The sequence below is a fragment of the Sturnira hondurensis genome, unplaced genomic scaffold, assembly GCF_014824575.4.
Source record: "Sturnira hondurensis isolate 20B ecotype Veracruz unplaced genomic scaffold, ASM1482457v3 Scaffold0001721, whole genome shotgun sequence".
NCBI lineage: Eukaryota > Metazoa > Chordata > Mammalia > Chiroptera > Phyllostomidae > Sturnira > Sturnira hondurensis.
Window position 1 is genome coordinate 361,272 of NW_028074352.1, and position 26,530 is coordinate 387,801.

At 41.3% G+C, this 26,530-nt stretch overlaps 1 protein-coding gene across 5 annotated transcripts in view; it reads right to left on the reverse strand.

The window, feature by feature from the left end:
- The window catches only part of AFF1 (ALF transcription elongation factor 1), a 195,718-nt gene that overhangs the window by 76,233 nt on the left and 92,955 nt on the right, over window positions 1-26,530 (reverse strand). For all 5 annotated transcript variants that reach the window (XM_037030548.1, XM_037030574.1, XM_037030539.1 and 2 more), the window contains 2 exons: window positions 21,835-21,955; window positions 20,522-21,451 (listed from right to left, as the gene is read on the reverse strand). In XM_037030548.1, the coding sequence (XP_036886443.1) occupies window positions 20,522-21,451; window positions 21,835-21,955 (1,051 nt within the window). The remainder of the gene's footprint in view (window positions 1-20,521; window positions 21,452-21,834; window positions 21,956-26,530) is intronic.

The following is a 26,530-nucleotide window of genomic DNA, read 5'->3' on the forward strand; positions in this document are numbered from 1 at the left end:
ATTTGTTGAAGAGGCTATTTTTACTCCATTTCATGCTCCTGCTCCCTTTGTTAAATACTAATTGACCATAACCACTTGCATTTATTTCTGGGTTCTCTATTCTGTTCCACTGATCTATGTGTCTGTTCTTATGCCAGTACCAGACTGTTTTGATTACAGTGGCCTTGTAATATAGTTTGATATCAGGTACTGTGATCCCTCCTACTCTGTTCTTCTTTCTCAATATTGCTGAGGCTATTGGAGTCATTAATGGTTCCACATAAATTTTTGAAATATTTGTTCTATATCTGTGAAATATGCCATTGGTATTTGATAGTGATTGTGTTGAATCTATAAATTACTTTGGGTAGTATGGACAATTTAACGATGCTAATTCTTCCAATTTGTGAACATAGTATATGCTTCCATTTATTTGTGTCTTCCTTAATTTCTTTCTTCAGTGTTGTACAGTTTTCTGAGTACAAGTTTTTTACCTCCTTTGTTAGGTTTATTCCTAGTTACTTTATTTTTCTTGTTGCTATAGTAAATGGGATTTTTTTCCTAGTTTCTGTTTCTGATACTCACAGTTGGTGTCCAAAAATGCCTTCAATTTCTGAATATTGACTTTGTGTCCCTCTGATTTGGCAAATTCATTTGTCAGGTGTAGTTTTTGGTGAAATCTATAGGGTTTCCTATGTACACTATCATGTCCTCTTCCAACAACGACAGTTTTGCTTCTTCCTTTCCAATTTGGGTGCCTTTTATTTCTTCTTCTTGTCTGATCACTGCGGCTAGGACTTCCAAAACTATGTTGAGCAGATGTGGTGAAAGTGGACACCCTTGTCTTGTTCCTCATATTAGTGTGAAAACTTTTAGTTTTTGCCCATTGAGCATGATGTTGGCTCTAGGTCTCTCATACATGCCCTTTATATGTTGAGGAATGCTCCCTCTACTTCCACTTTGCTGTTTTATTTTGTGGCAAGTGGGTGCTGTACTTTATTAAGTGCTTTGTAAGCATCTGATTTTTTAAGTATATTTTATAGATTATGCTGTTACAGTTGTTCCGGTTTTTGCACCCCTTTATAAAACATCGCCTCTGCCCTGCACCCCCTTGCCTCCCCTTGCCTCTAGTTCCCCACCCCCACTCTCAGTTCATTACATTTATGCTCTTTAGCTTCTCTATTTCCTATACTATTCTTAATTTCTTGCTCTTCCTCTTCTTCTTCTGGCATCCCTATGATTCAGAAGTTGGGACATTTAAAGTTGTACCAGAGGTTCCTAAGCATTTCCTCATTTTTTTGAATTATTTCTTCCATCTGTTCCAAAGTTGCTTTGAGTCCCAGTTTTGTTCCTTTCACTGTTGGTTCCCTGTATATTTTTCCTTATTTTACTTTTCTAGTGAAATAACACTTCTTCCTTTACTTTGTGTCTGTACCCAGTGATTTCTGTGAGCATCCTGATTACCAGTGTTTTGAACTCTGGCTATCTATTCTCACTTAGTTCTTTTTCTGGAGTTTTGCTCTGTTCTTTCATTTGGGCCATCTATTTTGATGTTGGCACACCTGATACATTGTAAGGGGCAGAGCCTTAGGTATTCCCCAGGGCAGGGCAAGCCACTTTGCTGCACTGTGGTACTGGATGTGGGGGAGGGGTCAGAGGGGGAACAGTGCTGCTTGCTCAGCTCTCATCTCACTTTCAGCCACTTCCCCACGACCCACAAGCAAATTGGGCTCTTCTGGAGCTGACTCCAGGGTTGGTGGGTGTGTGTACTTTCTAGAACACCACAGATCCCTCCAATGGACTTTCCTGTAAGACTGGAAGTTTCTCCTGCATCACCTATTGATATAATTATGTGCTTTTTGTTTCTCATTCACAAATATTTTCTTATTTAAATATGGCAACTACCTTATGAGGAAGATTCTATTAGTATTATTACACACAAGAAATTGAGGCTAATTTCAGGTAAAGACAAGATTCAAAACAAGGTCTTCCTTATGCCAAAATTCATGTTCTTAACCACTACCTATAATGCATAAAAGTCACATATAATTAGAAAAAGAAACAAGAAAGTATATCTTCCTCCCCGCCAACAACATCCAAAAAGTTTGTTGTAGCAGTCCCTGGATTACATGTTCTATTATATAATTATTATTCATCTCCAGTTGTAAATAAATATTAACACATGAAAGTTTTCACCACTGATAATGCTAGAGGATAAAAATGTCACCCAACAAAAAAAAATAGTTTGAAAATTCTCCAAAACAGTCACACTCATACCCTACTAGTAAGTTTACTTGTATACAAACTTGTACCTGTACACACAACCATGAGTTGTCTATATAATTCATGTAGGATCAATACTAGTAAGATCAATATTTTGGGGAGGAGGAGGAGAGTTTCTGGAGACCCCAGGAGCCAGAACTGTCATATCCACTCTACCCTCATCTCTTCCACTTCCAGCTGCAACCAGTAAAGGCTGTTCATACAGTAATAAACAAAAATATATATACAGTAAGTCCTCACTTAAGTGTCTTTGATAGGTTCCTGGAATCTGTGACTTTGAGTGAACATGAAACAAAACCAGTTTTATCAGAGGCCCATTAATATAAACAAGAGTGTTATATTTCTGGTCACAAATACATCACCAGACTTCTAAATAAAGACCCAAACATTTCTAATATTAAATATTAAAATAAACCTAGCCCTGGCTGGTATAGCTCAGTGGACTGAGCATGGGCCTGAGAACCAAAGGGTCTCAGGTTCAATTCCCAGTCTAGGCACATGCCCGGGTTGCAGGCCAGGTCCCCAGTAGGGGGGTATGCGAGAATCAACCACGCACTTATGTTTCTCTCTTTCTCTCTCTCCCTCCTTTCCCCTCTCTCTCAAAACAAATAAATAAAATAAATCTAAACTATACCTACATTTAATAAAGATTAACAAAAACAAATAAGATTATTTTTCAACCACATACTTCAATTCAGGGTTGAGGGTGACTGGAGCCTCTCATGGCAGCTCAGGGCACAAGCTGGCAGCCCACCCTGGACAGGACACCATCTGATCACAGGGCCACCCACACCCACACCCACTCACCCAGGGACAATGCAAAGTCGCCAGCTCACCTAACATGTACATGGTTTGGGATGTGGGAGGAAACTGAGTCCACACAGAAAACCCAGGCTGACACGAAAAATATGTGCAACACGCCCCCACCCCCGCCCCAGACAGTGGCATCAGCCAGGAATAGATTTTTTAATCAATATTATGACAAAACAACATTGAACAAAATGTTGTTAAGGACCCATTGTATTTGAGGACCTGTATGTCGCTAAGATCAAAGGAAGGAAAGCAGCTCTTGTTTGCTGAATGGGTGCTAAAAACCAACGATCTATTATCTGCTACAAAAACAAGAGTAGTTTAGAACAAAAGGTATTAAAATATATGCTACTGGACTTGGTGTGGGAAACAATATCAGAGTCCAACTGCTAAAACACAAACTCCTTTCTTAAAAAGATCCATAATATTTTAGAGCTGAAAAGAGCATGAATGACTATCCATCTCCTTGTTAAACAACAAAAAACTAAGCAAGCCCTTTTCTCCTTGGTGACAAGGAGGTAAATACCAAAGTTCTACGGTTTCTGGTGACAAACCTAAAAGCACAAAATTTAAGAACTTTACAGTAGGTTAAAATGGTGGGTTTTCTTCTTTAACTGAAATATGGACAAGTGCCTGAAGCACACACATTTATAGGTTTATAGGTAAACTTTCCATATTTGGAAATAAGGGCAAAAGATAAAGAAACAAAGTAGGGCCTACTTGACATAATTTCTTTAAAAAATTTGACAAATCAATCACCTTTTACTCTAACTAGATACCATTAAGCACACTTCATTATAAAACCTTCTGAAAAGAAACGTCTTTGGCATGTTTGGGTTCTCATCCCTCTGGGAGGCCCTAAGGAAGGAATAATCACAAGGATATAGAAACTCGCAGGGTGGGAGCACCAACAACCACAGAGTTTGTCAATCAGTGGATGTGCAAGGCCCAGTGAGGACTGGGGCAAGCCAGGGCATGTATCCTAAGAGGTCAGCCAATTGTTGCTTTAAAGAAATACAAGTCCTATGTTGCCAGTGCCTTCAGTGTTTTAAGAAACAAAAGATCGAAATTCAGATTTCAATCTGAAATCTAGTATTTTGAGATGCCAGCAACTACATCAATACACTGGTCAAGACACTGCCCAGCTGTGAGGGGGGCACTCTCCAATGCTGGCTTTAATGCTTTCTTCTCTCCTGAATGGGGAAATGAGAGATTGGGAAACATGCTCATTTTGAAGAGAAGAGTCTCCTTTCATGCTAAACATAGCCCCATGTGCACATGGGCTTCTTTACTTCCCTCAAAAAAAGATTTTAAAAAGGCCTTCAGCTAAGGAAGGTGGGCAAGAAGTGTGAGGCAAACTCACTGCTGCCCTGTGATGGTCTCCTCTTTGCTGCACCAGCTCCTCCCAAAGCCTGCTTCCGCACTTGGCAAATGCAGACTGACAGATCAATAAAAACATGAACCAAGTTAGCAAAACAAACCACAGTGCAGTTATTTTACATGACTTGCATGGAACGAATCTGTGAACTATAGGTGAGTCATAACACCAAATAAAGGACTCAGTTAGGTTCAGAACAACACACCAGTGTTTTCCCTCATCTTAGCAACTAGGTCACTAGAATCTTGAGAGAATATAAGGTACTTAAAGGACTCTGGTGTCTGTTTTACTTTTTCCAGAAAACTAATTAATCTTACTAGAAAATTTAACCCAGGTTGCCAGACAGGCATTTTCAGGTTCCATAATTCTTAAGTTACTAAGATACCAAACTAATGATATCCAAGTGGTCTAGAAGAATTAATGCCCCTACCCAAAATGGTTGGCTCATTCCCCAAAAATGATTCATTGAATGACAAAATGTTTAAAATTGAGAACCCTTTGACTTCCAGACAAGATGGGAGCATATATAAACATGCCTCACCTCCTAGTACAACCACTTCAAAATTGCAACTAAAATATAGAGCCACCACTCAGAACCATCCGAAATTAAGTTGAATGGAAGTCTGCCAACTACAGAATTAAAGAAACCTCATCTGTCCAGACTGGTGAGGGAGGTGGAGACATGGAAAGGGCTGGTCCCACATCTACATGTGGTGGATAAAAGTTTGGGAGGGATATCCTGGGAGTGAGGAGTCCCAGCCCCATGCCAGGTCCTCCAACCCAGGGTTTCAGTGCCAGGAAGGAGTCCCAAGCAGATATTCTTAAAGAACCCACAGACAGATTTAGTCAGACTCACTCTCTCTGAACTCCACCACCAGGGTAGCAGCTTGAAAGGCACCAGTGGCCTACAGGAAGGAACTGAAGTGTCTGGCATCAAGGCCAGAGCTGGGGAGCAGTTTTCTCCTAGACAGACAGGTGTGCAGAGGCCACTGTCCCTTTTCCGAACTCTCCCCCTACAAGAGCCAGGGAGTCAGCAGGTGGGTGCCATATCCACCAGGCTAACACTGTGTGTCCCACCCTGAAGATCCCCTAAGATTCTGTCCCACCCAAACTGCTTTTCCATATGAATGGCTGGTCTTGGCTCACACTTTACAACTTCTTAAATCCTTTCATACAAGCAATAGCCAGCTTCAGTGAACTCCCAGTCCCTATACCTCTTGCTAAGTGGCACCATGCACAGTAATAACAGCAACAAGCCTGCACTCACAGCTTGGCTTCACCTGGGAGTCTCAAGTCAGGACAAGTAGGAGCCATCTCAGATTGCTGTATAGCTCAGGCAGTGTGCCCCTGGCAAAACACCGGAAGGGGCTGACCTTGGACTGCATTAACCAGGAAACCCCAGAGCCTACATATCCAGTGGACAGCTACAGACCACATCAGAGAATGATCACCCTGCCCTCACACAGCTGATCCACCATGGAGGGCGGAGGTTGGTGGTCAGTGATCACAGCCAAACGTTGCACCTGACTGGCCTAGGTAAATCCCTCCTACTGACCTGCCAACAGCAATCAAGGCTCAACTACAAGAGGAGGGTGTATTCAGCCCACATGAAGGATGTACCTCGAATACCCAACTTGGGTGATAGGAGAGGCTGTGCCACTAGACACTACAGAACACCTACTGCATTAGGCCACACTACCAAGACAGGCCACACTACCAATCACAGCAGCTCCTCCTAATACACAGAAACAAACACAAGGAGGCTGCCAAAATGAGGAGACAAAGAAGCATGGCCCACATGAAAGAACAAATCAAAATGCCAGAAAAGAGCTAAACAAAAGGGGGGCAAGAAATCTATCAGATGCAGAGTTCAAAACACTGGTTATAAGGATGCTCAAAGGAATTTAGTGAGGACCGTAACAGCATAAAAAATATCAAGTCAGAAATGAAGGATACACTAATTAAAATAAAGAAAAACTTACAGGGAAACAACAGCAGAGTGGATGAAGCCAAGAATCAAGTCAATGATTTGTAACAGAAGGAAGCAAAAAACAACCAATCAGAACAACAATAAGAAAAAACATTTTTAAAAAATTGAAGGTAGTGTAAGCAGCCTCTAAGACAACTTCAAGCATTCCAACATTTGCATCTTAGGGATGCCAGAAGGAGAAAGAAGAGGAAGAGCAAGAAATTGGAAATCTAGTGGAAAAAATAATGAAAGAAAACTTCCCTAATTTGGTGAAGAAACAGACATGCAAGTCCTGGAAGCACAGAGAGACCCAAACAAGATGGATGCAAAGAGCTCCACTCCAAGACACATCATAATTAAAATGCCAAAGGTTAAAGATAAAGAGAGAATCTTAAAAGCAGCAAGGGAAAACAAGTTAGTTACCTACAAGGGTGTTCCCATAAGACTGTCAGCTAATGCCTCAAAGGAAACTTTGCAGGCTAGAAGGGATTGCCAAGAAATATTCAAAGTCATGAAGCAGGGACCTATAGCCAAGATTATTCTACCCAGCAAAGTTATCATTTAGAATCGAAGGGCAGATAAAGACCTTCCTAGACAAGAAAAAACTGAAGGAGTTCATCCTCACCAAACCATGATTATATGAAACGTTAAAGGGGATTATTTTTTAAAAAGATCAAAACTATGAACAATAAAATGGCAATAAATATATATCTATGAACAATTGAATCTAAAAAATAAACTAAGCTAACAAGAAGAACAGAGACAGAATCATGGATACAGAGAGCATTTTGATGGCTGCCAGATGGGAGGAGGGTGTAGGAGAATGAAGAGGTGAGAGGATCAAGAAGTACAAACAGGTAGTTACAGAGTAGTCCTGGGGGTGTAAAAGACAGTACAGGATATGGAGTAGCCAAAGATGCTGCTTTTAAGCTTCTCTCTTTATCTTTAACCTTTGGCATTTTAATTATATGCATGACCCATGCACATGAACAATGGTGGGGGAATTTCTTGAGGGAGTGGGAGGTTGAGTGGAGGGGGACCAAAGGGGAAAAGTAGAATAACTTAATAGCATAAACAATAAAATATAATTTTTAAAAAATGAGGACCTTGGAGATTTTAACAGTAATTTTATTACATATATTTACCCCTTAATAAAAACCAAAATATGCTAAAGGAAATTTGGTGTCTCATTTAAAATAGAGAAAAGCACCTGCATGTTCCTAGTACATAATGACTACCTGATTAATCTCCAAACCCAATACTGAAAAGTACAGCAATTATGAGGCTGGAACTCTACTAAGAATGCCTAATGATCAGATTTGGCTGCTCATTTTCAAATCCATACTCGACAATGCCTAAAATGACCTGGGAAATGCCTTAGGCTGCAAATGAGAAGTTAAAAAATTCCTTCAAAAATTACTGAACTTAAATGCCTGCTTCCCATTTGAGTGTCCTAAGCAGAAAATTTAGTCCTGTATCAAATTGATTTCCCCCTCTCTTCTGTGACAAACATTTGTCAGAGATCATCCCTCAGACTCCAGATCAAAGCAAATTGTGTAAGAACTCCTTGAGCTGAGCACAGTGCAGAAAAAATCTCCATTCTGTCCCAGGCCTCACTTGTGCTACAGGACAAATAAGCATATGAGACACACAACCCTGCCCTCACAGTGTTACCACCTGGAGAAAGACAAAGGATGGCACCCAGGACAAGTGCCGAGACTAGAGGCCTGGACACCAGGTGCACAGAAGTTAGTTACCTCTAAAAGCCAGAGTGGCTACTGCAGGGACACAGAACTTCAGCACAAGGGCTATAACCCAAGCCTAGAGAGACAGGTAAGTCTCATCAAGAAGGCAGCCAGAGGTAATCTGGAATTTTACCCTGAAGGGACTAAAAAAGTGCTCAAGGATCTTAAACTAGGGTAACTTGACCAGGTATTCACACAATAAGAATCACTCTTTTGTGGAGCAGGGTGACAGACTGTTGGAAGAGAAGGGAAAGGAGATGCTTTCAACCAGTACCTACCAAGTAATCTCCATAGAATAGGGTTACCAGATGGATAAAGTAGGGGCCAAAAAGACATTGAAGTTGATGACCAGGAGGAAGAAGAATGGGGTGTGTGTGTGTGTGTGTGTGAGAGAGAGAGAGAGGTACAAGGGAAGACAGACACAATTAAGTCAGTTGTAGGCAGGCTGAATTTGATAGAACTGTGCATCATCTACAAGAAAAGTCCAGTAGGCAGCTGTATAAAAGAATCTAGAGTTCAGAAAACTTTGGAGTTTTAGGCTAGAAAAGTCAGTTTGGCATTCATCAACATTTCAGTAGTTGAAGCCCTAAGTGCAGATGAGATCACCAGGGAAAAGCTACAGAAAGAGAAAAGGTTGAAAGTAAAGCCCTGGGGAGAGGGGGAGCTGGGGGGGGGGGCAACCTCCAAAGGAGATTAAGGCATGTTGGAAGGGGTAGGAGACAACAATAGAAGGCAGTGTTTAGGGGATGGTGGGCAAAAGCGTCAAAATGCCACAGGGGGGTCAAACAGGCTACTCAGAGCATTCCTTGACTTAGCCCCCTGGGGCTCTTGGGGCAGCACCTGGAGTCATGGTGGCACAAGCCAGCCAGATTAGGTTCAGAAAGTGCCCAGAAGGAGAGGAAGCGGACACCAAATGTTTTACCTCTCTCCAGAGCTTTGGCTGTGAAGGGAAGGAGAAAGATGTGATTAGAGTACAAAGAAGGGGTAAGAGTTTGTTTTGCCCTTTCAGCTAGGAAAGGCCTGACTTTAAGTATAGACTGTTAGAAAGGAGCCAAGTGATCAAAGAGAGGTTTAAGGTAACCAAAGAAGGCATGCCGGTGGAAGAGCAAGGGAAAGAACACCACCTTCTGAGATCAAAGAGAAACAGGTAATAATGGGTATGGACAAGATTTCTTGGGGGGGGCGGTCATCAGAGGTGGAGAGAATCAGAAAGATGCATAGCTGGTGGCCTCATTCTCTAAAGGACAGAAGCAAAGTTAAAGGCCTCAGAGTGGGCACATGACCACCACGACCAAAAGTGAGTTTTAATCATTATCTGTACACCTACCATCTGCATGATTTATCAAGTGCTGACATGAAGGCAAGGCCATGTAGAAAAACAGAAAGCCCTTGACACTTTGACACTTTTACTTAAAGTGTCACACAGGTAGTGAACATAGTACAATACACAGATGATGTATTATAGAACTGTACACCTGAAACCTACATACTTTTATTAATCAATGTCACCCCAATGAATGTGATAAATAAATGTGTTACACAAATGACCATTACACCACAGAAACCTGTGTGTGTGTGTGTGTGTGTTAGAAAGAGTACCAGAACTAGTAGCCAAGGGTCCTGCTTCTGTGCTCCCCTCTCTGCCACTAACGAGCTGGAATCATTAACCTTCATAAGCGAGACGGTTCCATGGCATATAAAATGGTGCCCCACGCCAACTGCCCCGCCTTATGCACAAGGCTGCTGCGACAATCGAGGGAGAAACAAATATGCAAGTGCTTTGGAAATTAAAAGGGGGTGGGGGAGGCAGTAAAATTAAAATATTTCCCATTGTGTATGTCTTCACGCAGCGAAACACTCACACCAGGGACTGCCCGACTGCGAGAATGCTGCCCCTCAAGCGTGAGCGTGCAGCCCCCACTATACCATCAGGCCTGTGAGGGCTGTGCTGCCCTCATCTTGGAAAACCAGTTTTTAAAAGCTTGGTAACCCCTAAGTGAAATGTTTTCTTTCACTAGACTTTTCATTTTCTTATTTTCAACACTTAAAAATCAAATTTTCAGGGCTTTATTCACCTAGCATATCTTAACTGACAAATCCTGGTCCGTTGGATCTGATCCCACTTACATTTTTTAAGTGTACTCCAGGGAACAAGTTAATATACTCAGTCTCCCTACTTCCTCAACATCACTAACTCCTCATTTTGATAACTCTCTGTCTAAATCCTATACTTCTCCTTAAAGCCCAGTTCAGATTTTAACCCTAATCACCCCTACCACCACCTACAGAGATCTCACTATACACCAAACACTGTCTAAGGTGCACCACACAGAGCGCCTCAGCCCGGGAGCCTCGCCAACCACAGGGATAAACTGACAGCGCAGCAAGGTGAGGCTCCTTGCCCAAGATCTCAAGAGTTATAATACCGTGATGCACTGTGTTCCATGAAGCCAAAGTAATCTCTCTGTTTCATTAATGACTCTGGTTCCTGGATAAGTTACTCAATAAGCAATCAAAGAGCTTCGAAACCTGACCCATTCACTCCCTACAAGCTCCGGTCCCCGTTGCTCTGCTCTGCCTCTACCCAGTCTCTGCGAACCACAGGCCCAGCTACTCCTACCAGACTTCTCTCCATGTCTCGCCTCCATGTCTCTTCTTCCTCTAAATCTCTCACCAATATCCAAGTACTTACGAAAATCAATTCTAAAAAAAAGTATAGCACTCTCTTTTCAAAGTCAACATAATGTAGGTGTTAGAGTTAAGGGTGTGGACTAGAGCCAGAATACTTGGATCTGGATTTAGCCAGCACGTAAGACCTCGGTCAGCTCAGACAGATGAATCTCTCCGTATCTCTGTTACGACTCTCAGGGAAATGGCAATAGTAGCAGTGCCAACCACATGAGAGTGTCGTGGGGTGGATGAGTTAATGCACAGAGAGCATGCAGAACAGCTTCCACCATAAAGTGAGTATGGGAACAGTATGGGCTTTCCATAATGAATAGATCCATGCTGATTATACTTCATTTTTTACAGTATGTCATAAATTTATTGTGCAAGAGTCTCCCTACCTTAGCTCCCTTTATAACTAGTGGGTATTCAAATATTTGTGGACTAAAAAGGCATAAAGCCACAATGTAAAAAATGTGCATTTTTCTATGACCAAATTGTTCCTGACAGGAAGGAGTTTTAACATTCTGTAAGAATGTTCAGATTATTTAATGAACAAAAAAATTTTTTTTACCAGCTAACATGTTCTCAAGCATGAAAAATGTTGGAAAAACTCTAATTACAGCATAAAGTTTTGTAAAATATTTTTTTCCTAAAATGCAACAGCAAATATTTGCTTTATGGTGGAGTATTTTTAAAATTGAACTGTGAGGAAAAGGAGAATCCATAAAGTTTGAGTTTCTAAGAACGACTGTAAGAAAACTCAGTAACAGAGAATGCTTTCCTTTCAGTTCACATTGTTCTCTCCAATGCTTCAAATTCTTGCCAATATGAATTTTCAGAATTCTATTAATTTGTAAAACAAAACAAACAAACCCTAAGGTGATTTATCTAAGGGACACAGCTAGAAATAGGACCTCTAATTACTTAAACACTGAGCCTGTAGATTAAAACATTAAACCTCAAAACCCTTCAACCAATTGGATTAAGAAGATTAGAATGGACCTGACAAATTACCACAGGGTTGAGAGGGAAATGTGGACAGAAAGTAGGCCAAGCTTAAACAGGGAATTAAAGTTCAAGAGAAAACTAATGGTGTGCATGGAGCCTCAATCTCTGTGGGGGGAAAAAATTGCCAACCTAGTGATTTCAACAATTACAGAGAGGAACAACATCAATATAAAAATAGCTGCTTATAAAGTTCTTGGAAAATGTGAACATGCAGCAAAGTTAACCTTGGAAAATAATGATTTTCAAATAGACCTTGGCAACTAAAGAAGAGACATACAAGGTCAAAAATAAACTTGTTATGATAACATGAACCTAAATACCTTATGAGCTCTGGTCACCCCCCACCATAACAGCTATAATCAAAACCACTAAATCAAGTCTTCAACAGGAGCCCCACTGGAATATCTGGTTTTCTGTCCCTGAAGATTATCAGCTGGCTCAAAATAAAAAACAATTAATCTGCAGAAAAGCTAAAATGACTCGGGTGGCTACATGAGAGCCTGGGAGAGCGCACAGCCTGGAAAGATTCCGAAGACTTGAATGTCTCCATCTTGGCAAAGGCACAACATGAGAGACCCCAGGGGGGATCCAATAACCCTCCACAGATATCTCAAGTGCGAAAACAACAAGCAGGAACAAAAATTTCTTATCCTGGTACCAAATATACTTTCTGGCATTTTGAGAAGGAACAGAAAGTAAAACTTGCAACTCTAATTAATGTCACCCAAAAAGATTTTCAAGATTAAACCACAGGCTTTCTTCTTGGGCTACTATTAGCAATTCTGTTCTTCATACTACCTCATTTCTAGCATTTTAATTTTTTTGAGAAATATTTATTTTTAGACAGGAAGGGAGGGAGACAGAGAGGGAGAGAAATATCAATGTATGGTTGCCTCTCGTGTGCCCCCTACTGGGGACCTGGCCTGCAACCCAGGTATATGCCTTAACTGGAATTGAACCATTAAACCTGTGATCTGCAGGTGGTACTCAATCCACTGAGCCAGCCAGAGCTCATTTCTAGCCGTTTTAGAGCTTTTAAAAAATATTTTGTCTATGTTATTTTAAATGTTTCCTTCAGAGTTTAAAGTACTTCAAACTCAAAAAAAATGCTAGGATTAGGAAATTAAAGGTGGCAGTTTCTAATCAGCTCTAGCTGGTGAATCAGAAAATCTGAATTCTCACCAGAATTCTCCAGTTTGTAAATATTGGCTCGAGTGGGTGCAGGGTGGGTGATGGGGGGACCACACTACCTAGCAAAACAAGAGTGTACAGGCCCAGTCTAGCCTTCTGGCTGTTTGCAGCTTCTGTGATACTGCAGCTTCTGTGATACTTGTCTGCAGCTTGCTAGCACTTTTTAACCTCTATATTTACACATCTGGGGGTCTAAAATTTAGCCAGTTTCTAAGAAGATACAGGTTACTTACTACTCATTAGTTCTCATAGATCAGAAGTATTCTGCTCCGGATGCCCATCATCATCAGGTAATTGTGTACACAGAAAACCTTCTGTCTCTGCTATCATTTTCCTAACAGAAAACATGTTAGCCATGTAATTACACCCAAATTAACTGAGAGCTAGCTCATGGAGTGTAACCCAAATTTGCTATAAAAGTTACTATAATAAAAACATTTTTAGAAAACTGGAGAAAGCTAAAGAAGCTTGTACCAGAATCCCACTTTTCCCACAAGCATGAAAATGGTGGGGGCAGAAGAAAGGAAAATACGAACTGTGGAGAAACAGAAGAGTTACGGCTTAGGGTCCCACTCCCGTGCTTCTCCCCCAAAGCTACTGTCATGTCCTACTTTGGACAAAAGCCCCACCGATTCAGTGCAATTCTTTGCCAAGGCCCACTTGTGAAGACTGTAACCGATGGGAAGCAGCCCTTTTCTCACTACCTGTGGCCTGTTACCAGCTCTTCTGGAACAGCTTTCATTTCTAGGCTCTAGAACAAAACTCATGAGAATCACAGATAACAAATTCTTGAGCCTGCCTACCTGTATACCTGCTGAATTAATCTCCTAAGGAATTTTTATTTTTTAGTGATTTGTATTTTTAACAGGCTTCCCAGATGATTATAATGTGCTGCCAACCTCCAGAATGCATGCAAAATTTCCCTTCGATCTACAGTACTGGGCTTAAAACCCAAGAGGACCTGTAATGGTCTCTACATCACGTGGCATAAGCCACTGGCACATGCTGTTGTCTCTGCTCATACACTGATGCTGCTTAACCCCTAACACACCTGCTATGCTATGGTAGGATTGTTCACGTGCTCCCAAAATTCATGCTGAAATCCTAAACCACAAAGGTAATAACACTAAGCGGAGGGGCTTTGGGGAAATGCTTAAGTAATGAGGGTGGACTTCTCCTAAATGGGATCAGGGACTTACAAAAGAAGTTCCTGAGAGATCTCTATCCCTTCTACCTTGCAAAGGCACAATGAGAAGGTGCTGGCTGGAAACCAGAAAGAAGGTCCTTTAAGAGAATGTGACCATTCCAGTTCCTTGATCTTGGACTTCCAGCCTCCAGAACTGTGAGAAGTAAGTTTCCATTGTTTATAAACCCTCTAGTCCATGGTATTTTGTTATAGCAGCCTCAGGGAACTAAGTCCCACCCATCACTTTTGTCACTTCTACTCAACACTCAGGTCTCACTCAAATAGTACTTTCTCAGAGAAGAGTTTGCTGAGCTCCTTCATTCTAAGTCACAGCCCCTTTATCAATCTTATAATAGTGCATAAATGCCTTTATAGCACTTGTCAAAGTTCTCACACATTGACTTGAGTGGTTATTTGAATAATATCAGTTTCCAACTAGATAGGACTAGAACCACCTGGCTTTGCTCCCCACTGTAACCCCACACCCAGCACTAGGCCTAGCAAACAGTAGGTACTCAGGAAATTTCAGTGAAAAGTTGCTAAATTGACAGTGTATGTTATATGGAAGATAGTGGGCTTCTCAATTATATCTTAACTGGTGCACCAGTGGGATACACACCACTGGCAAACTGAAAGTAGCTGCCTGCAGGGTTAGATCATTTCATAATAGGACAGTTCCTCTTTCGAGGTTTAAGACAGTAAGAGAGCTAAATATGGAAGCAGAAAAGATTATTTGCACATACGGACGCAAAGTGAATCACAATCACACAGGGTTCCACTGTGGATTATTTCACACAGTGAGGCTGACAGTTTACTGAGAAGGCAGGGCTCAGTTTAACAGCTGCCATGAGTCAAAGTGGTCCGACAGTGAATTCACAACTGCAGGTGACATTTCCATCTGGGAAATTAGGTGGAAGCATTTGGTAACAGAAAAAGTTCTTAAATGATGTCCTGAAATGTCACAAGGAAAAGAGCAATGCTTTGTAGAAATAAGAGACCATCAGGGCTCAAAGCCTGATTCATCTGGAGCCGAATGGAGTAGAACCATATAAGGAGATAGAAGTAATGGCAGGTTGATAGTAAATGCTGCTAGGGCCCAGTGACTTATTTGGGATATAAATTAAGATAACTGGCCCTGGCTGGTGTAGCTCAGTGGATTGAGCATGGGCCTGCGAACCAGAGTATCAAGGTTCGATTCCCAGTCAGGGCACATGCCTGGGTTGCAGGCCAGTTCCCAGCAGGGGACACAAGAGAGGCAACTATACATTGATATTTCTCTCCCTCTCTCCTTCCCTTCCCCTCTAAAGTTAAATAAATAAATTCTTTAAAAAAAGATAACTGTACCATTTCCATGTACACTTCAAACTCAAAGTAAAAAAAAAAAAAAAAACAGAAACCTGTAGTTTCCATTGATACATAGATTTTCAAGTTTCCCATGTGATCTCAGTTTTTGCTTCTGAAGACCTAGCAGAAGGTCTTTCCACCCAAAGTCTTAAATACCCACCACATGCAGACAAACCCCAAATTTATTATTTCCAGTCTTAACATTTTCTCTAAGCTGATCTACTACTTTTTCCTGCCAATGGTCAAGTCGTACCTGGACACAGAACGGCATAAAATGGCATCTCAAACTTAATACATCAAATATACAGAGCTGTTGGTTTTCCCTCCAAACCTGCTCCACCCAAGTCAAATCCGTGTCAAGAAACTAGTATCATCCCACCACCCCTACCTAACAAACAAACCTTATGTGCCTCCCTTGATGCCTCACTGTCTGTCACTCAGCTCAGGCCCACTCCCATCTCCAATCAATCACAAAGCCCTATTAGTTCCCTGCCAAATACATCTGAAATGTGTCCACCTCTCACTATGTCCACTGCTGCAGTCCTAACTCCAAGCCAACATCACCACCACTCACTCGCTAACCGTTCTCCCTGTTCCTGCCCACTCTTGCCCTTCCAAGTCATTCTCCACCAAGGAGCCAGAATAATCTTTTTCCAAAATGTTATCACTCCTCTGCTCAAAATCCTCCAATGGTCTTTAGTCACAGTTAACAAACAAAAGCATAAAGGTCATAGAGCTGAGAGTTCTAACTCTGGCTCTACTACTAACTATACATTTTAGCAAAATGTACTGACTTTACCCTCCTAGGCCTTATTAGCAAAATAAAAGGGCTTTATGTTTACCTTTAGAATTCTAATTTCTAAGTCCAGCATACAATTTGATATACCTATCTCGGTTTATTCCATTTCTCCCTTTCAATAAAATGCTTATCTCATAAATTTGGTATCTAAGCACCCCCTCCCTTCCAGGGACCATGCTCATGAAAACACACACACACACACACACACACGGATGCCATGATTTTTTTTAAATATTTTATTTATTTATTTTTAGAGGGGAAGGGAAGGAGAGAGGAAGAGAGACATCAATGTATGGTTGCTTCTCGTGTATCCCCTGCTGGGAACTGGCCCCTGCAGGGAATTGTCCTGCAACCCAGGCATGTGCCCTGACTGGGAATCGAACCGCGATCATCTGGTTCACAGGCCCGTGCTCAATCCACTGAGCTACACCAGCCAGGGCTGCCATGATTTTTCTCTCACTTTCCTCTGTTACCTTTGGACAGAAAAGACAAATATAAAGGGACCTCAACCTTCTACTTGGGCAGGTACATCTTTGATGTACACCCCTAGAGCTGGAAGTTACCCAATGAGATCAGCGAGTACTGGCTGTGCCCTCAAATGGGTTTTAAGCTGCTATACACTGTCTTCAAGTTGACACAAAACTAAAACTGACATCTAGAGAAAACCAAGTGCAGATTCTTGCAGTCCAGGCCTCTAGTCAGAATGTCAAATTTTTTATATATTTTTTTCCTCTAGGGTTTTAGGAAAGGTGAAGTTTTAAATGTAAGAACAACTTGTCCCAGAAAAGAACATCATTTTTTTTTATTTTATTGATTTATTGATTTATTTTTAGAGAGAGGCGAAGGAAGAAAGAAAGAGCAAGAGAGAGAAACATCGATCAGTTGCCTCTTACATAAGCCCCAACCCGCAACCTGGCCTGTAACCCAAGCATGTGCCCTGAATGGGAATCAAACCAGCCACCTTCTGGTTGCAGGAGGACGCCCAACCCAGTGAGCCATACCAGTCAAAGCAGGACATTATTTTATAGGAGAACCCACTAAAATATACAAACCACGTATTTCCCATGAAGTAAAAGGACAGATACCACACTTATGTGGCCTGAGTAAGAAGACACCGAACGGACGAGAAGCCTTTCTCATTTTGGTTCACTTTGTAAAACACTGTTTCAAGGAAGGAGAGCAGTGAAACAAACCACAAAACCCTCACATTCAGAGAACCCAGAAAGACAGCCTCTTCTGACTTGCCTCAGGACAAATTAGGCAAATAAAAACCACTTGGCTACCCCAGCCCCCTCCTCCTCAGGCTCTACCAACAGCCAACTTCCTCTTCTGCTTCTCATTCTCTGTGCTCTGGCCCCAATGCCACAAATAGCCCAGGATACTGCTAATATTCTAGTTCTATATTCCAAGTTGGCTGCTTTTGCATTTAACTCCCTGTTTTTGTCCCACATCTCTATGCTTTCCTTGGAGACACCGGAATATTACATTTGAGATTTTACATTCAATCTACATTTCCTTAAAAACAGAAAAATATACCCGTTTAACTGGTATATAAAAACATACCCCTGTGAACAGAAAACTAATGCTAATTATGCAAATACGAGATCTTAGTTAAAAGAGCTAAATCAAATCTAAAACCTCTCTAGATAGCACCACTATCCACGCACCACGGATTCAGTCCCTTTCACTCCAAGCTCCTGCATCCTCACTCTCCTCACAGAAGGCATCCTGAGTCCCCAGTTAAACCCCTTCCCGAAACCAGCACTGCCCAGGAGCTCCGAGGGGGTGGGCACTGTGGCTGCCACTGACCTGAGAAGCCTGAGCAGAAACCAGACAGAGGCACAGAATTCAAAGGAATGCTGGCTGCAAACACAGGCCAAAGATGAAAAATTTTATCTACTAAAGTGTTGATAGCAGGTGCATTTGTGCCAAGAAAACCCCATTCTCCAATCCCCAAACTTATGGAAGATTTTGCTAGCATTTCAAATGTCCACTGAGAAAATATGGAAGGGCCATCTAACACAGTCCTAATGTTTGAAATTATACATTAAATAATACCTTGGAGAAATCTCAACTCTGCTTTTTTTTTTCCACCAAGAAAGCAAAAAGTGAAGTAGGATACTCTTTCCTGGAAGGCTACTGGGAAGTCTACTGGCCCAGTTTGCAGGGGTTCGCTATCCTGTGGCTGACACCTGCAACTTGCTCAAGCACCTAGTAGTGGATGGCTTGTACGAAACTGTCCTGTAATTGTTTCATGTGTGTAGGCTGTCCAGCTGGACCCATACTTCTCTGGTATCCAGCCCTGAGCTGAGGTATATATTTGGTGGACAATGCAAATATTTGATATTTTGTCTTAAACGTGTTTTCTTTTTAAAGATTTTATTTATTTATCTTTAGAGGGGATGGGAAGGAGAGAGGGAAAGAAACATCAGCGTATGGTTGCCTCTCATGCGTCCCCCACTGGGAACTGGCCTGCAACCCAGGCATGTGCCCTGACTGGGAATCAAACCATGATCCTTTGGTTCCCAGGCCCGCGCTCAATTGCTGAGCTACATCAGCCAGGGCTTAAACATGTTTTAAAGCAATTTTTAGCTGCATAGCTTTTTTCTCCTTAAAAAAAAAAAAGTTAAATTCCCCCCTTATCTGTTTTTTCTTTAAACTAGGAAAATAGAACAGATCCTATTTGACAGATAAAGCAAAGCAAATCCTATTAAGTTCTTTACTATTTTAGTCACGTTGCTGGCCGACTGGCCCTCCTTTGGAGGAAGGAGGAACTCACTTTGTTTCTTCCCTCCCCTACATTCCATCAAAGCACACCAGTTCAATGAATGGCTCATTCTGGTGAATCTTCGTAAGCTGGAGTCAAAGGCACAGTTCTGCCAACACGGTTAATTTCTACCAGTTGCTTTATTTGCCCCTTTCCCATTTTTCCTCGGCCACCAAACAAGTCCCATTCTGAAGACATCTGGGCGCACAAGAGCACACTGTAGACACAACCCTAACCTCTTCTAAACCAAAAACTGGCAACACCAAGGAACAGATTTTTCTCCTTAAAGATAAGGGTTATCTTTCCAACCAAGGAACCTGGAATCTGCCTCTTCTGTTTTTTTTCTTTAAACTTCCAGAATTTTACCTCCTAGCACTTATCTAGGTGTACACAAGTCTTTGAGCAATGGGTATGCACATTAGAGTGTTCATAAGATAGATGTTAACAAAATCACAGACTTTAAATTAACAGATAAGGTTTAAAATTTCACTTCAAATATTTTACTTTACACTACTAATCTGAATTTTGGAATCAGTGGCAATAACTTAGAATTTTAGTGATAGGATGTGTGCTCTGAGTCACCTCATTCAAACACAATGCTTCCATTTATCAGAGGGCAGAAAAAGGAATTTTTTCTTTGTTTTAAAAGAAAGATACAGTATTTTATTTACCTGAAAAAGCCACTGTTGAAAACCATTCTGTATTACCTGTATCACTCACTCCCAAATCCCAGCATACCCCCAACTCTTCTTTCTTAGGCAGTAAATATATTAGAACAGAACTTCAGTTTCCAAGTTTCTTACAGTTTACAAGGAACAAATCTTTAAAAATTAATAGTTTGCCTTCAACCTTTTGACCTTGTTTTTATTTTATTTTTTATGGTTTTTATCTCAAGATAAACTAACGGGGGTTGAGGAAGACAAAAAAGTTATTTTCTTTACAATGTTAAAGAAGCCAGTGTCCCCCCCTCACCTCACCAAAAAAGTAAACAAGAAAAAACCAATAAAACAAAAGCAAGACAGCTCAAAACATTCTTTGAAATTTTCCCATGACAGAAATGTCCTCCGCCTTATTAGGTTGTGGGTTATACAGGTATACATACTTTTTGAAACATAGCAAATCATATTCTTATAATCTCTGTATTTTATATTGTATGTAAGTTACAGCTCAATAAAAAGATTTCCAAAAAATTTCTGTGCAAATCACATTTTAATACTGCCCTCAGTACTTCATCTCAGACCTGAATTTTTTGTAGGTCAAAAAGATTCTAAGACCAAAAATTAATTTCCTTACCGAAAAACGACTGGCACCCCTGCCCCCAAACTCTCCAGAACTTCCATCTAAAAATCTTTCTTCACGCTGGAACTGCCCCAGATATGAAATTCCACTCACCTCAACTGACTGAGAAGGAATTTTCAGCTTAGTGAGCTTAGATTTGGCAGGCACTTTTAAGTCAGTTTTTTCAAAGGTCTGTTGCCGGTAATCCTCTGGCGGTGGTTTCAGTTCAGGAGACTCACTAGGAGCTTGATCTTGACCATCCATCGGCCGGACATAAGCTGTGGGCTTCTGCTGCATTGCAACGCTTTTTGAGGGGAGGGAGGGTGGGGGAAAAGACTGAGAAGGTGGCTGGGGAGGGACTACTCCAAGGCTGGAAACTGCCCCCAAATTGTCCTGAGGGGTCTCTTTATCTCGGACCTTTACTGCTAGGTCCTTGGGTGATTTGGCGGGGCAGTAGCCTTTACTGTTATTGTTACTGCTGTGAACCTTGTTGCTTCCTTGTGTCCTGGGAAGAGCTTGCTGGTTGGAATGTACAGGTGACAAAGGGGGTACTGGGGAAGGTAAGGAGGAGAGTAAAGGAGAAAGTCCCCTCTCTGGGGCCGAACTACAGTCTGTCATCGAACTACAGTGGTCTCCACCAGCTCTGCGGTCACCATTTTTGTGATGACCAGAGCTGTAGCCCTCCTGACCAAGGCGATCTTGGGCTAGGTGCTGGCTGTCCGGGGGTGCATAGCTTTTGACATGGAGACTTGGCATTGATTCCATTCTTGCCTGTGCCATCTTTGGATTGTGGCTAATGTTACCTGCAGGAAGCGGTCCAGAGGCAGGAGTGTTAATAGGCTGGTGACGGACACTGGTGTTGAAGGAGTGGGATGGAATTTTGCTCCCCTTCTCAGGAAACAGAGGATATCTCGGCTTTCCCAACCTGCTTTCAGAAGCATCCAAACGATGAGTGTGGGACTTGGTACTAAGTAACTCCTTCACTTCTTCATAGTTTCCCAACATATTCTGTATTCGACTGGACAGTTCATCACCTTTTTCTGTCTGAAGAAATGAAAAAGAAAAAGGAGACAGCAAAGTTAGATACTGAAAAAACAAAACAAGAAAACCAACATTTAATACACGTTACATAACACCACTAAAAAAGAAAGCACCTCGATTTAATGTGTAACACAGAATTTAATGGGCAATTTAAACTAAGCTCCCCTGTTGAAATGCCTGTCATGGAAAATATTACTACATACAGAAGACTGACATTAACTTTGGTAATTCTGACTAACAATGTTCAGAATTTTCAGATTTTGTTTTCAGAAACACACTCTAGAATACATTGTCTTATTTTCACAGTCGTTGCCCTTGTTCAAACTCACTTTTGTCACAATGTTAAATATTACAATGAATCAGACTTTCCAGTATACAATAAATACCTTGTAGGGCTCTCCAAAAAGGGGAATCTTTTCAGAAAATGCCTCTTTCTCTTGGTGAGCTTCCTGGTTGCGTCTTTCCTTCTCTCTAATTCGAAGCAGGTTTCTGTCTTCATTGTACAAGCTGTTTCAGATGCCACAGAATAACAAAAACAATGGAATGTGTCAGTATCCAAGTTTTGCTTTGCATACATACATGTTTGAGGAAGGCGAGGATAGGTCAAGAAGACGCGATGACAGAAGGGTGATTTAGAGAAAACATAAGTCTCTCAACTCACTCCTAGACTAAGGCTCAGTCAACGGGCCGGGACCCTCCAGCCTCAGTTCTGGTTCCAGAAACCTAAGCGTTCACTTTGGGTGACTGCCTTCCTGGCTCAAGACTGACTCCAAACTGAACAGTGTTTTATATGCAGTGGTAGAACTGAGACAAGATTAATAATATTTTTACTTTCTGCTTGAAAAGTATGAAGTGGAGGTGGAAGCCTTTCATCTGAAAGAGTCAGCAGGATGTGAACTTTTAAAAAGTTGTTTTCCTGGATCAGTACTATACATTTTGGAAGATTAAAATCAAAAGGCTTATTCCATAATTAAAAGATTACTAGGCACCCAAAACAGCATTTACTTTATTCTCACACTATTCTACTGGGAGTGTTCTGGCATGTAAACTCAAGAAGATCATTTTTATTTCTCACTTCAAATGCCAAGGATGGGAAAATCCAATCATAAACTGATTGCCCTAGTTAAACCATATAATAAATCACAAGCCCTAGTTAAACCATACCCTAAATCACAAGCCCTGGCACCAAAAAGGTTAAAATGCATTCACTGACACACAAAACACAGAGATGGAAACCAAAGAGTGTGAGGTGTCAGCTAGTGTCTACCCCAAAGCAGGCTTGGCCCATGTCAGCGACACAAGCTACTCCCTGCCAACCTCACGTGTGAGATACAAGAATGAAAAGAAGAAGTATAAAAGACTTTGTCCTCAAAGACTTGCTTCTAGTTACCTACTGAATTTTCACCCCAACATGACTTGAATAAATAAGGAGGGAAATATTGAATTATCTCACCAAGACTATGTGTACCCTTAGAAATTCTAGCTGTGATGCCAGATACCCTCCTTGACCCCACATCCTGGCCCCTCTGCTCTCTCATGACTTCTCTCACTTTCTCTAACAAGAGCCTACTGACTCATCTCCCTGCCTTCCCCACATCTTTTCCCTCTAATTTAGACTTTTCATGGAAAGAAATTTGACCTACAGCCCTGATTCTCATGACACTATCCATATTTTAAAATAATAAGTTGATAGCTCTTTACTGCTGCAGAATAAACTCTGTTTTTAAAGTAATTTTTATTGATTGATTGATTTTAGAGAAAGGGGGGGAGAGAGAGAGAGAAAGAGACATTGATTTGTTGTTCCACTTATTTGTGCATTCATTGGTTGATTCTTGTATGTGTCCTGACTGGGGATCGAACTTGCCACCTTGGCTTATCAGGACAACTCTCTAAGCAACTGAGCTACCCAGTCAGGGCAGAATAAACTCTTACATCTTTTTATGCTCTTTAATGCATTTACCTTAAAATTCCCCCATAATCTAGTACAGATATACTCTAGAAATTATCACCCTTTCTCCCCACTGGCCTACCACATGCATTCCAATCGGCAGGACTCCCCAAATACACCCTGTAAAGGTCAGCCTCTTGCTCTCTATCCCAGACCTGCCTTTTACTGAAAAGACCACTTCTTCCAGGATCAGGTTACCCAGAAAGTACTACTCTCTTGCAAACCACCTCTATTTTCCAGCCACACCAGCCTATACCCTGTGATACCCTGAACTTTGATGCTTTCCTTCTAATCACCCAAATTCCCTCTGCCTCTCTCTCAACCACACACGCACACATCCCCAATTTTTAGCCACCAGCTGTCAGTCACTCTGGAGTGACTCCAATGTCCCCCACTCTAAAGGCTTCCTAAAACCCACTGAGCATAAAACGTACTGCTGACTCAACGTCTAGAGTGGTTCTTTCTCTTCTCCCCTTCCCCCTGGAATGTGACCTCTATTACAGAACTCACATTTCTCTCTCCTACTGCTAAAGCATGGTACTTTACATAAACACTTATCATTAAATATTTTAAAATGAAAAATAGCCACTATGCTTATAGTATATTTGTATAAACTTATTTATAATTCTCTTTTAAAAAATTAACTCTAGAAGACATATATAAAAACAATTTTTAAAAATTATAACCATCTAATTTCCATAGTTCCTTTTTAAAATTTATTTTTATTGTATTTTTTCATTACCATTTGTTCCTCTGATACATCCCACCCCCTACAATCACCACACTTATCCAAGATCTAAAGGCGGGGAAAGGCTAAACTACCAGGTTGAATTCACTAGGGTGTGGTAAAGAATTATTAGCTTAGGTAATAGTACAAAAACCATACCTCGATAATGGATATCTCAGTATCAGATTTTAAGAAAACTCTTAAAACTACACAGCAAAGAATTTATGTTAATCAACACACTGAAAATATCGAGGAAAAAGTAAACCAACTCCAGAGCGTGGTCTTCAACAGTCTGAAATCTCATGTTTCAGACAGTCTTGCTTCTGGTTGGTAACAGCACCATTGATTTGATGATCCTTCAAGAATTAATACCATTATTTTAGAACTTTGGTGATTACTCGTTTCTCAAAAAAAAAGTAATATTAACATAAAACCATGGGAGCCATGCTGATCAGGAAATAACTTCTTTTTTCCTTAGAAAACTTGTTTTTCGGCCACTGTGTTGGCAAGGAGGGGTTGGGTGTGTGACCTGAAAAGTCTTTTCAGAAGCAACCTGGCACGGGGACCATGGGAGGCACCGGCTTTGCTCTGCTTCCCTGATTCTGCTGGTTACACAGTAGAGTCCCTACACCTTTATTCACTTAGGAATGTTGGCTGTCTTTGGTTCTGCTTTATAAATTAGGAGTTCTGCCCACTTCTAAGTAATGGCTACCTTTGTCTCAGAAAAGGGAACCCCAAAGTGCAAAATTCTCAGTTTCGGGTTTAAAAGTGAGGGTGTGAACAGAAGTGCCTCAACCGTCAGGCTGCTTGGAGTCCTCGCTTTATTTTCCTGTCAACAACACAACATTTTTAAAAAACTACACTGGCTTAAAGTTACTAAAATATTTCTAAATCAATCAGCTCAGCATTGGTTAGGTTTCACCACACCTGTACATTTTCAGTCTAAAATAATAAAAACTGCTACAGAAATAAACACAAAAACCCAACTTCATAAATTCCCAACACTGGTTTGCTTGCTATGTCATTCAAAAATCATGCCTCCCACAGGGAGAAAATCCTGTTAAATTAAGAATTCTAGTTAATTAAGGTTTTACTTCATAAGTTTTAAAAAAGTTTAGCCCACACCAAGATTTTATTGGAAGGCATGTAATTCTACACCAATTTTAAGACAAACACTGAACGTTCTTTCTTCTTTATCCACCACCCCCTCCAACTGAAAGGTAGTCAGATGAGGAAACACGGCAGGAATGTCACTGGCAGGATGAGTTTTTTGAGGTCCAGACTTTGAGGGAAACTGCCTCTCATCCACACTGTCGGATGGGCAACTAACTCCCCGTTGAGTCTCACTCACCAAGGCTCTGGGGCGAGGCAGAGGGCGGCAGGAAGGGGAAAGGCCCGGTCCACAGTTCCCAAGAGTATGTACGGTAGGCTGTGAGCGCTCTTTCTTCTGGGTTACTTAACTCCTTATAACTAGACAGGAATTTGCCAGTTGTACTGGGTAGTTTTCTGATTTATTTGGCTTTTACTTATTCCAAGCCTTCAATGGCTTAAGAAATGGTTTGTTAAAAACGACTAGGCAAATATGTTCTCGAATATTTTCCTTTCCTTGGTTCCATTTTGAAACCAGGGGAAAGGTGAATTTTAAAAAACATGAACACAATTCATAGCATAAGCCATTGTTCAACCTCTATACATCATTGTTTTTAAAACAGGGTGCAAGCAAGGAGGGGGTGAATGGAAATATTTCAAGTGGGGGATTTTAGGAAGCAGTAAATATCCTACATGATTCACAGACTCTATAATTACCTTTGAATAATTACAAGTTGACTATCACTTCATTTAATTAAAGGCACTTTTTTTCCGGTGCGGAGGGAAAAAACGCATTCTTGTTCTCACAGGATAACCTCACCCCAACATCAGCCTTGTCAGACTTCCTCACTGTTCCACATAGAATAGAGTTGCAAGTTCTCTGTCGCTGATTTCTACACAGCACTTTGAATTAGGTCAGAGATTATCATTCTTCTGTGAGTGTCAGAATCAGCTGGGGGGCTCCTTAAAGTCAGAGTGCAGAGACCCCGGCCCTATAGTTGATTCAGTAGGTCTGCGGTGGGGCCTGAGAGCTGCACGTTGAACAGGTTTCTAGGTGATGCTGAGGACTATAAGAGAAAGCAGCCTTCCTGGGCTTACCAAAAACAGCAGCAACGGTGACAGCAGCAGCATGGCTGAGGACTGCCACCACTTAGCATCTGTTACTCGGCAGGTTCTGATTTAGGTACACCAAATGTGTCCTATTTAATTTTCATGACTGTGAAAGGGAGATTACTAACTCCATAAATGGTACATCCACATTTAAAGGCAGGTTTGCCTGGCACAAAGTTTATGTTCTCAACCACAGTCTGCACATTCA